Source organism: Opisthorchis viverrini (assembly GCF_000715545.1).
Source record: "Opisthorchis viverrini unplaced genomic scaffold opera_v5_364, whole genome shotgun sequence".
Taxonomy (NCBI): Eukaryota; Metazoa; Platyhelminthes; class Trematoda; order Opisthorchiida; family Opisthorchiidae; genus Opisthorchis; species Opisthorchis viverrini.
The window spans coordinates 371,891-384,326 of record NW_008752026.1 but is presented as its reverse complement, the minus strand read 5'-3'; the positions used below and the strand labels follow the sequence as shown (position 1 = coordinate 384,326).

Below are 12,436 nucleotides of genomic sequence, written 5' to 3'. Positions count from 1 at the left end.
ATCTGGTGTATTCTTGGCTCCAGAGAGCTAAACTCACAGAGAAAGCGAAAAACTGCGTGTGCGAAAATTGTTCCGACTCGTACGTGCAACAGGCCCCCGAAAGGCTTTTGTGATCGAAGTAATCAACGGTAAAAGTGGCACGAGCTTTTCGCACTCAAGGTTCAAATTTAATGCTGCGGAATTCACAGTCTTTGAACATGCATCTTAAATTCCGTTTTGAGGCCTTTCTCACGGACGTGTGCAGCTTGCGATGAACCGCTGATTTTAAGTTGCAAAGTGAAACCTATTATCAGATATAATGGGCCGCATTGTTCTCCAGAAAGCGTCCCATACTCATAAAAAAGTTGTCTTCTACACTTTATTGGCGATAAGCTTTTAGGCTTGTTTGTATCCCCTTTGAAACTTTGAGCTCGTTGTATCGATCCCCGTCAGAGGAACTCCTTTTCTAAACCCACATTACTTTTAGCGTCAGGCTCCAACACCTGTCATTATTTCCCTTATTCCTTGAATATCCCATCTTCTCCATATCCTAAAAGTACGTCAGCTTAACGCGTTTGTTGACGGTCTCGGATGAGGTACAGACGACCGCCGTGTTGAAGCACCAGAAAACTCTATTTTTACTCCGAAGTATAAAATAGGAGTTTTTATGTTCCATTATTCAAGGATAAGATCCGGTCAGTTGTCACACTGGCCCGTTCACAGAGTCGCTGAACCAGTTTTCTCGGAACCGGGTGATCAGATTGGATCAGAATCACAACTCCGGCTACTCATCAGCCGTTGCACTGTGATGTCCACCCGAACGAACAAGATTTCCAACAACTCTAGTGACTCATAAGGAGGTTACGCTTGTTTAGTACTTATGCGTTACTTCCGAACTCGATTTTGTTTTGTCCCCTAACCGCCGGAAATAAACCGTTGAGAAACTGCATCATAAATTCGAATACTTCTGATTTGATTATTCTCCCTTTTTCACATTCCTCTGCATGTTAATTACACAGGACTGATCTGTAGTCGTTTTTGAATAAATTCAATATAGTATTACAGTCCCTTCCTTCAGCCTCAACGTTTTTTTTCGTTTTTTCATCTTTTAGAGCCTCCTCGGAAGATCGACCCGAGTACGATGGCATATCCGTCGAGGATGCAGAACAGTTGGAAAAGTTGAAAGCTAATCGACTCCAGTTGTGCGCCGAGGTAGGATTAACTTTCATCGTGTATGATAACTTCGTTCTGTCCTGCTAATGTGGTTCCACAACTTAAGATTGTATTTCAGCTCATCACTTTGATTTTCTCAACCCTAGTTTCCATCACTGTCATTGTAGACTTGGACGTGTAGATTGTTTCTCTGTTTTTTTTTCATGACCTGTCTAATCTTGTGAGTCGAATTTGGAGACCGAGCTCTATATGTCCTTGTCCGCTTGCGAAATGGCCAATCCATTTCAACACCAACTTGTGGACATTACAAGGTTTAGTTTGCGTTGGTAACCCGGGCAGTTCATCTTGCTTTTTCGTCCTACCGTCGTTTAACTCCAAGTCCACAGGCATGACCAGCTTGCAGAAGAGAAACGTTCAAACCGTGCTTGAGATTGATATTGACTCTGTCCTCTTCTTGCGTGCTTCAACTGCTACGTTACCTTACGTAATTGTTTAAAACGCGTGGACCCCCTTAGTTTTTCTTCTTTTCCTCCTTGCAACATCGTTTCTAGTGTGGACCAGGAAGCGCATTTCCACTCCTGTTGCGCTCGCAATCCTAAGTCGGAACAGCTCTGTATTGCATTGATTTATACCGTTCCTAACCACCGGTAGAGCGATCATTTCTACGTAAACGCCGTGTATTACTTTCCTTCCCCACAATAGGGCGTGACCAAAGGATCAATACAATCATCCGATCGTCTGATGAAAGAACTGCGTGAGATTTACCGGTCCGATAGTTACAAACGGGGTGAGTCACCTGTACCAGTTTTCTTTTTGTTTGGACTTTTGGCATTTTGAACTCGGTGTTCTGATACTCGTTGTTCTATCTACCTACCGTTCCAGGTATCTTTACGGTAGAACTACAGAACGATAACCTTTACGACTGGAAGGTTAAGCTGTACAAGTGAGTTATATGCTTAGAATACCTCCATGCATGAACTTCTGCATGATTCGTGCTCCATACACTTCACGTCTTTCTCACCGCGTTGGTCCTGTTCAGTTGCCAACGTTGTTTGCGGCTGCCAGGTGTTGAACAGATCTACAAGCATGCTATTCCATCCCTATGTTATCCTACTGGTATCAGATCAGCGAAGTTAATCATGGAATGATGGTTGCCCGAGGGACCCATCGGATATACGAATGTCATACCGAGCGTTGCCCAGAAATACATTTCCGCTGTCTTGGTACTAACTCATATCTGTCCTTCTGGCTCCTTCACTCTGGTTTTCTGTTAGTGAATTGGTCAGTTTGCTTTTCTATAGAACTTGTGCAGATGAAAAAAGCGTATGAACAAGTGTAGTCGGTTTAGCCAATCATCGTTATCATAATCGACAGCACAGAATCAATGTTCAGCACTGATGCTTCGCTGTCATAGTTCAGTTAACCACGTGACTGCGTTGAGGTTGGCTAAATGCATCTCTCTTTGTTCTATGCAATCTTGAGAATGACTGAGCTTGTTTGAATCTCTTGTTTTGTATCCATGTTTTGTATCCATACTGTTTGTTCTTACGCCTGTAAAGGTGTAAAGTTATTATTAATATGACAGGAAGTTAGGCATTTTCGAATAAGAACGCTGTAATACCATGCAGACGCAATGATGGACGCAGTTAATGGGATGCATCCGTTAACTCTTACGTGTCAGATAAATGCTGTGCTATCCAATTGTTTGGTTATAAAATATAGTCAAAGCTGTGTTTGTTCATCATCGTCATCGGAAGCACGTCAGTTTTCAAACACCGCTGACGAGTCCGTCCAAAGGTCTACATCCAGAGAGGCGTCAGCTATCAACCCGACCGGGTTTTACTGGTTAGTGCTTTCATACTAACTCGGCGTTCCTACAAGACCCGCTCACTATTTCTGAGACACTGACAGCTCTCTTATGTTCTCTGCATGTAGGGTTCACGTTTCTGATCCACAAAGCTGTTCGGATCACACTGCCGCAGTGTGTCCTATGCCCTTGTCAGACAAACTGACGTCACATCGGTGCCAGACGTGTCGGTGGTTGGTGAAAGCTGTCCTGGTCTTCCCGACTTCATAATCTCGACTTCAGCCAGTCCCTAGGAACTTTTCCCGAGGCCGGTAGCAGTATATAGCGGCACATACCAAGCGGTGCGTCAGAATGGCTTGTATTTGTAAGGGAGCTGAGCAAAGGAGAGAAGTATCATCTGAATACTCAATGTCTCGGCGAACCCCCCGGGAAATTTCAACCCCCGAGGTTTCAGAGGCGGGCAGAGCAATTTCAAGCAGCACACCAATAACAAATTTGAGCAGGGGCGGTGAAAGAGGTCAGCCTTGTTCTATGTCACTGAACATGGTGAACTCAAACGAAAGCTTGCTGTATTCTCGTACACCCCTACAGGAGTTCACATATAGTGCTTTGATCGCCAAACACCGCCAGGGCTTCTGACGATCGACATAGTCAAAAGCAACTTTCACATCAAGGGAAACGGTCAACGTGGAATCTTTGAATATTAGACTGGAACGCGAAATGCCGTTGCACACAGTTTCAACGCTAGGGGGGTGACATTGTCTAAGAGAAAGCTGTTCTCGTCCTCGGAGTTTCAGCGTAACCTGGACTTTTGGCTTGATGCGCAGCAATGGTTCAGGCAGATATACAGATTCGCCATTTCAGCTGGACTCTAGGCTCTCCGAGCGGCCATAGGATCGATGTTTTTCAGCTTTTAGAGTGAATGGACTGCAACGACAATCTGTGATATCCACGCTCGTATTTTGCCCGGAGGGTCCCAGAATTTAGCATTTTCTATTAGTCGGCATACCTCAACCAGGCGGGTCCAGTTCACAATAAAAAATCTGGGTTTTCGAATTCATCAAACCCTAATTTGCACTGTGAACGCCAGAAGTAACCAACCAGACTACCATCATGGAAAATAACACCCCCTGTTGCTGAACGTCTGATAATCATGTAGGCTCGGTGCAGTCACTTTATGTGGTGGATTGGTTGCAACTGACTTCACAAGCTCCCCATTTACCTGCTTTGCCTAAATTTCTCCACGAGAAACAAAGACCTTATTTTGCCCATAGCATTTGAGACGGTTTTGGTTACCCGTTTTCCCCCTACCCCAATTCGGTCAGCAAGTCTTGTCGACTCTTAAAAGGAGGGATTTTTGTGATTGAGTTCGTCCAGTTGCTTCTGGCATTGCCAACACGACCACGTACGTGTTGATTTGACCCCGTGCCGGTTGACCTGGGCCTCTGGTCAAAGGGTAGAATCACATGCGCAAGTTTTACGGGCACGTGGCCGTCGTTTTCTCCTCAACTGTGTTCGCCCAGTTTGTTTGACATCTGACTCTGATGCCACGCCTCTACAAAGCCCTAGCAGTTCGTTGGTTTCCCGGAGTTTCCAATGAGCAGGTTACATTGACCAGCTCACTCACTGTTGTTCGGCACATAGTCGCGAGTGTAACGATATGTGTCACTCCGACAACAGGCTAATTCATCCATGTAGTCGAAATCCAACTCTTACCTACCAAAGTTGACTGGACGTTAGACTGAACACTAAAAAGAACACCTGAACTACAGGGCAGCGTTCACTGTGAGTTAAGTTGCCTTATTACTGAACCAGGAATGAAGCACCGGGCTAAAGGTGGGCGCAGCTGTTGACTTCATGTGTTGTGGGTTGGGCCATTGGTTGGTGTCAGAACCTTGTTTTACTCTTCACCGAATAAGAGTGAAATGCAGGAACGAATGTACATGAAATCGAAAATTTACCCGTTGAATTTTTGGTCAATACAGACTGTTGGTTACGTAGACTTGTGGAAAATTTTCCAAAGATAGGTTGACCGATAGGTATCGCACATACGCTGATCAGTTCTTCGTTTATCTCGTTGTTCATGTGGTCTAGCTGTCATTTGGTGACAGCCCACGAAGAATTTCTGGCTGGTACAAAAACTTATAGCGGGCTGTTCAATATCTGTTTTCGTCAAATAAGCTCCGGATCGTTAGCAGTTCGAATTGGGCGATTGTGTGCGAGAATTCCCTTGGTGTCAGCCACGGAAATCGTACAGTTCTGTGGGGAATTCGTCCATACTATGTACAACCTATTCGCTGATGTTTGGCGGTCAACTTATTAAATTTGCAGTTGGCGGTTTTTGCTCGAGTAATCGCTTAGTACATGACACTCGGAGCCATAGTCCCTACGGGGTGTAGGGAGCCGGAAAACTTGAACTGGATTCTGCATTTATTCGCTTTTGTTGAGCGTACTGGTACCAGCTGCATCGGCCTGATCATTTTGATTATTGATTAATAGTTTGGTGTATTAGATATTTTTCATGCCCTATTCATCGCAGTCCAGGCGGGAGACGGTCATCCTGTAACTTAGCAGGAGGGTAGGAGGTCGAACAACCTACGACCTAAGAATGAAGGCACTGATAAGTAACCGCAGTCAAGTTGATAACTGCCGTTCCCCTGGATAAAGACCCTGGTTCCTCCGCTTCAGTGCTTAGTGACACTGGCAAACATACCTGAATCACGTGGTCAGTGGCGCTCGTTCATCAAGTGTATCCGCTCCAATGCTCTCACCTTCATGATTCAACATCAACGAGCTGGTTATATATGGCCTTCAATGCCTAGCTCTATCTACCCTGCTCTGCCGTTTTTCTGCGATCGAAACTGGAGCAGCCGGAACCGACGTATCCTTCATTCATGGTTGATAGCTGATAAACTGACGAACTGAAATGCTTCTACAGGCTACCACCCCGCCCTTCATCTCCCCTTTACTCTTCGCATGATGATTTGTGGAATGCTATACACATCTCGGAAGCTGCACTAGCTCTGACAGTAGTGTGACAGACGAAGTGAACGCACCATTCTCGAAGGCCAAACTTACTTTTCCCAACTTGCGCCACCTCTGGAATCACAAAGGCCTATCGCTGGGTCTTAAAAGACGCCTATATTAGACTACACTCCGGGCTGTACGGTTGAGACTCGGTCACTTCTGGAAGAGGAGCTGAGATGTCTTCAGGCCTTTGACCACAAACGGTGCAGAAGTGTAGCTGGAATTGGCTGTAACCAGCGCATTCGGAACGAGGTTATCAGAAAATGGGTCTTTGGCTGTTGTATCGTGGGTGGCCGTTTATTGGTTACGCCTGCACTGAGCCTGCCAGACTACGCGATAGGGGGAAGACAGAGAGCTCGGGACACGGCTGTATTGCCGGGACAAAACATACAGAGCGTCTGCGTAAATGTATAGGATGTCTAAATGGCCAAATACGGTCGTTCACTTGTTCGTTCTGTACAAGCCAGTGGTGGTGTTCCGGTTGTGAACACTTTCAAGCCCACTTCGCTGGTCGTGTGTTGCTAAGCCGTGTTTGGCGTGGGCCGCCAACTCACCTACTTTCCGGACGTGTCGTACCGATGGTGACCTTGAGGATGCGTCACTCTCTGCACATGTGCTTTTTTCCTGTCTGGGCGCGTCCTGACATGGTGAAGCGCGAAGATTGCATCCAGCGCTGCAAACTAAGCTGACTGGGTCATAGGTTACGCATGAGAGTTACCGTCTGTCGAGAATATCATTGTTTTCCTCACTTAATTCATAGTGGTTGAAACCTGTAGGTAGATAGAATACGACTGAATGGAATGAAGTTTGCTGTGAAAAGTATGGGTGCTTTTATACTGTTCGCCGTCTAACCCTCCCTCTGTTTGACTGGAGATACTGAACGATATGATGGCTAACCCATGTCAGTTGGGATCATGCTGTCAACTTGCACTCATGTTGTTTGATGTGTGGGCACCTCAGATTTTGATGATCAGCTACCTCCAGGTCCCCCTACCTGTTTCATTTTTATCAATCCACAATACGGCTTAATTCATATACATTGACATGGCTGTGCGGCAGTGTTCTCCCTGGTCTTGCTGTCAGTGTTGATAATGATTATGAATAAGCCTTTGAAAACAGTTGTTTGTGTCCTCCCAGTAGCCATTTCAGGGAAACCAAGTTATGAAGCCGGTTGCTGTGGGGTTTGTCTTATTCTGCTCCAGGTTATTCTATGAATACTTAGCACGTACAAGTTGCCTGTCTTATTTAACGCTCGTATGAGCCACTTCGGTCGCGTTTTCCCGTGCTTCGTTTGGTTGGCTTCATCTCACTTTATTTCGCACGATTGTGTGAACTCTCAAAGCAAGTGTTAGGCTTTTTTTCAGCAACCTTGTGAGTAGTTTCCTAGTGCATGCTATTTTGACGGTACCGTATATCGTAACCGTCAACTCACAAGTTTATGTCGTTGTGCATCTGCGAGGTGTTTCATCGTCTCGCTCCGTCAGTCACGTCTTTAAAACGGAAACAAAAAACACGGACGTCGATTTTTTGTCAATAGGTCTTTGTCCATGTCATTTGGAGTTTGAGTCATTTGAATATCTGAGATTTAAAATTGAGTTTTGACAAGAGCTCAATAGTATCTGGACTCAACAGTCATGTGTTCAAGCAATATTAATCTTCCCTTCCCCGGAAATCAAAAACGCGTCGTCTCCTAGCATCCGTTTCCAAATGATAATGACTCCATCACTCTCTCCTGGTTATTTGTTCTTCAGTCTTTCCTACGTTGGAACGCTCTTGACCACTGGTTTTTCCAAATATGTATATGTAGCCACGTACAGTTAAATCTTCTTTTCCGCGTTGATCTTTCATCACTTTTTTGTCACACATCAATCTTGTTTGGACATAGTTTGCTTCCTTGCTCTGTTTACTTACTTAACTTACTTTTTACTTCCGTTTAGAGTCGACGAAGACAGTGGATTGCATTTGGATTTGCTTGCTCTGAAGAACCATCCCAAACTTGAAAACCACATCGGGTTACAGTTTATGTTCAAGGTGAATTCCGTTTCGGGTTTTCTCCTCCACCTCCCGATAACGTTTATATGTTGTGTCTGTCATCGACTACGAATGCTACTCTGAGTGCAGATTCCGAATTTGATATCTGCTTCTAATGGTTGTTTATCATTCAGTATTTTTTCAAAGGCACCGACAAGTTGCTGCAGCTGGAAGTATTATTTTTTTATAGTAAGGGTAGTCTACACAGGTGCTTCAGCTACTCACTAACTCGTAGCTTCGCCAGGCTTTAATTTACTGTCCTACAGCGTTTCGCTAGACTACTTTTGTCTAGAAATGGCAGCGTCGTGAGTGTGTGAGCTTTCAAAAGCTTCCACACGAGCAGCATTTTTGTGTGTTAGTCTTTCTGACACTTCATAACAGTGCATTGGTTCATGGAAGTGAGCCGCTCCTAATAACCGCGCATCACTTCGATTGGACGGATGTGTGGCGAGCCGGCTACGGACTAACAAGGCAGACTGTGGGCCAATCAGGGTCGAGCGCTTCCAGCCCGACGCTTCTCGACCCCTTCGCAAATATTCTAGCTTGACCATGTGGAAAATTTCTATGATTGCTCCACAGTTGTCTTCATGGGAATCTGTTCCAGGCTGCCTTGCCTTTTGTTATGCCATAGTGGACGGAACCGCAAGCCAGGGACTGCCAACCCAAACTATCTTTGGGTTTATCAGTACGGCTGTCGTGCTCATCGTCCACCGACAATAAGGTTTATGTCTTGTATAAGCACGGATCAGGTGAAAACTGTCGGTTTCCTAGCTTCATTTCCACCAATAATTCATATAAAGGAAAGGTGTTTCGGTCGATCACCCCTTTACATTTTAGTTAACCTGAAATGAAACCAGGATGCTGTCCAAAGTACTACCCGCCCATTCTCATTTGGTGCTTCCTTTGCTACTAACGCGCGGTCCGTATTTACTTAGCTTTTGTGTCATTTAGCACAAACCTGCTTATCCCACCGCTGGTTTTAAAGGTCGTAAAATTGAGTCTATTGCTTTCTTGATATACACCGGGAAGACTGTTCTTCCCTGAATTGGTTTATTCGCTCACAATCGCTATTTTGTAAAGTATATCAAGGCCTCCAGCCTTCTCAACTTGATGCCGGCTTTGAAATCCTGCTGGAACCCAAAACAGGATGAAACCGATAGTGGATTGTCTGCGGATTTTGAGCACTCGTTCCATACTGCTTATATCAAGCAAAACACCTAAGCATCTTAGCGTCGGAACCTGCTTGCTGCACACTATGCGGAACAATACCAGTATGATGTTCACTACTTAGTCGAGTCTCCCTTCTCGGCAGTCTCACCGTGCATATGAGCTCAGCCGTATCCGTACATATTTACAATACAACAAATACTGGGTTTCGCACTTTAAACTCGATAACCCAACAAGTAGACCAAGCCTACTTAACAGCCAGGTTGCCGTTTGGATAGCATGTGAATCAGCATACCTTTAGTCCGGCTAGCCCTTCCACCATCACTATGGTTGATCCGGTCATTGCTTTCAAGGAAAGTGAACGTATCTCGGTGATTGAGCTCTAAGCGAAACGTGTGTTGATCGGCCTATAGTCATTTGAATTGCAGCATTTCGTAAGAAGTTGGTGTTCGTCGAATACCATCTGCAACCCTTTCGGTGCCTAGCTGCTATCCCACGTGAAGGAAGTACGAGGGCTGAGATACTGCTAGGTTACCCAAACAGTCAACATGCCTAGGTCGGGTTCGAACCGCCGGCCTCTCGGTCGGCAAGTTTGTGCTTTAACCACTGAGTCATCCCGAGTTTTGTATGCCCGCAGAATCGCTAAGCGGATTCAGATCCACAAGGAACCACCCAAATCGCTGCATCATCTTTACTCTTCTTTGTCGCACGCCGGGCTGTCTAAATAGTACCTGTAGCTTCATGGTCGTTGGCTTTTATGGTTGTAATCCATCAACCCCTATTTTAGGCCTTTAATCGGGTATGCCTATTTTTGATACTTGTTTTCTGTGACTCCGTTCACAAATGGGTTCATTCAAAGTCAAAGAACCATTGTGTTTTGAACTAGCTCTCTGACAGTGGCAGTAATGGGCATCAACAAATACGAGCTAGATGAATTTGCCCAATAATTCTGTGAAGAATGATATAAAGAGGACAAATCTGTACACCTGTGAGGAACAATCGTTCCCGAGGAGCAAACATCTTTGTCCTGTTCTTAAAAAGGCGCTCCCTGTTCACAGTGATACCTTACTAGTTTCCTTTCGGCCATTTTCTGCTCACGTTGCATCGGCTCTGCGAAAGTCTGCGCTGTCGTACAGAAGAATGCGATCTGCGAGTCGACACTAGGAGCCTGGATTCGGTCCGTCGGTATCGTCATTGTAACCACTGGGGTCAGGTTTCGGTCTCTTCTGTGCAGTTTGCTCAATGCGACTAGGCTATTAACTCCCGTAACTGGCTGTTGTTAACTGAATCCCTTTAGTACCATACACCACGGAGTCGCTGACTGTCGTGCGTAGGAACCGTCAAGCACCTCATCGTGCTCATATATTAACTCGTAACCTCCTCTGTAGTACGGAACGTGTCACAAAACATGTGAGTCGAAAAAATCGTTCAGCTGTAGTACCTTCTCGGTGCCTAGCTGACATATCACCCGAAGGAAGCACGAGGGCTGGGATACTGCCAGGTCGCCCAAGCCTAGACAGGAAAAGTCGAGAAGCAGAGGTCGGGTTCGAACCACGAACTTTCTGGCCAGTAAATTCGTGCTCCATAACCACTTGAGCCATCTCGTGTGAGTGCATGTGAGTACATGTTTTTATAGAGGAAACTACTCACAAGGTTGCTTAAAACTCTTCTACATACTTGTTGTTCAACGATTCACTCGTCGCTCGTTATAGCATAGGAGTGAACTAATATCTCATAGGTGGGCTTTTTCCAGTGCCCTGTCGCAACAGTCTACCTTGACTCTCCTTGGATATCATCCATCTTTCAACTCACACTATTTTTTGCAAATTTTACATACCTCGGTGATTGGGTTAGCTCTGACGAAAGTGGGTCTGCTAAAGTCCACCCCAAAGCCCAGAATCACGTTAAATTTTGGCATCAAAATGCCATATCACTGGATCTCAAGGGTCGTGTTAACGAGGTCCATGACATGATCTCTTCGGACAGGTGATATGGGGTACTTTCAGGTTTTCGACCACCAATGCCTCAGAATCGTTGCTGTTGTCGGATGATTTCAACGGGAAATCCGTAATGTGGTAGTTAGGGAAATTGTGCGGTGGACACTTCAGTCGCGGAAAATATCCATCACTTTCAGATGCAGTAGCTCGGCTGGCAGAATGTTGTGAAGGAGATTACGAAGAGATTGGGTGTCGCTTGTTTGATGAGCCTTCCAGAATGGGGTCCACGTGGCCTCTTGCACATTGCTGGAAAGATTGCGAGAAATGTTTGTTGATCGTTGTTAGTTGTGTTCGTTTTGTCGGTTTCTTTCAAGATTATCTGATTGAGCAGGTTTGATTGCTTGCGATGGGTCAGCAGCACCCACGCACCTCGAAGTAAAATTGCATAAACTTGGCTGTGTGGCAGTGAAGCATCAGTGTCAACAGTAATTTAGCCATCTGTGGTGACCACTAAATCACACTACTTTCACTACCGCTCACTTCACTTCCTTTTGTACTATTTTGCTGGAGCGTTTTTAATGGACGATTGCAAGAATAAGTTGTGTATTGTTCGACCGAATGACCGTATGATGATTCAGGTTTCACAGCTGAAGCATTGCGCTGTTCGTAATGAAGGAATAACTACTGATTGCTTTTCCCCTCCAAGACCTATCTTTGAAAAGTTGGTTGGTATGTTTTCCTACCTTCTTGCGTGCCATCCATGCCTCTCCGCCGTTGTTAGAAATGAGCGTGTGCACTTTTGTTCTGTTCCTTTTACTCATCTAAACTGAGTGAAATCGAAAAACGCCGACTAACTTGCTACCGACTCCCAATCTCATCATTTCCACTGCAACTTCGAGTACGTATGAGCTCTTCGTAATCTGGGACACGTTCACCTTAACTTTGTCGTAGTTGCACAACTCCTATGGTGGTCCTTATTTTACTGTTCCGCTTAGGTCGATACGCACAGTCTCTCTCTAATAAGCCCAAATGAGGTCATTACATCCTTACTCAGTGAATCTAAAGAGTCGTGTATATAAGATGACGAACAATTTTGTACGTTCCAGGCATGGTCTCTGTGATTTTGAGAATTTAAGGCTGCTCTAGTGGCTCAAAACTGTCGTTGACATAGAGTAGCAGCAAGTAATTGCACGTAAGGGGGTATACTTAATAAAAGGATGTGATTTTGTTAAGGCTGCTCTAGTGGCTCAAAACTGTCGTTGACATAGAGTAGCAGCAAGTAATTGCACGTAAGGGGGTATACTTAATTTAATAA

General features: G+C 45.2%; 1 protein-coding gene across 1 annotated transcript in view; it reads left to right on the top strand.

Annotated features, from left to right (window-relative positions):
- The window catches only part of T265_10450 (hypothetical protein), a gene marked incomplete at both ends in the record, with an annotated part of 51,153 nt that overhangs the window by 23,764 nt on the left and 14,953 nt on the right, over positions 1-12,436 (top strand). Inside the window, 4 exons of the mRNA XM_009176825.1 lie at positions 1,092-1,191; positions 1,855-1,939; positions 2,035-2,095; positions 7,924-8,017. Coding sequence (XP_009175089.1) covers positions 1,092-1,191; positions 1,855-1,939; positions 2,035-2,095; positions 7,924-8,017 — 340 coding nt within the window. The remainder of the gene's footprint in view (positions 1-1,091; positions 1,192-1,854; positions 1,940-2,034; positions 2,096-7,923; positions 8,018-12,436) is intronic.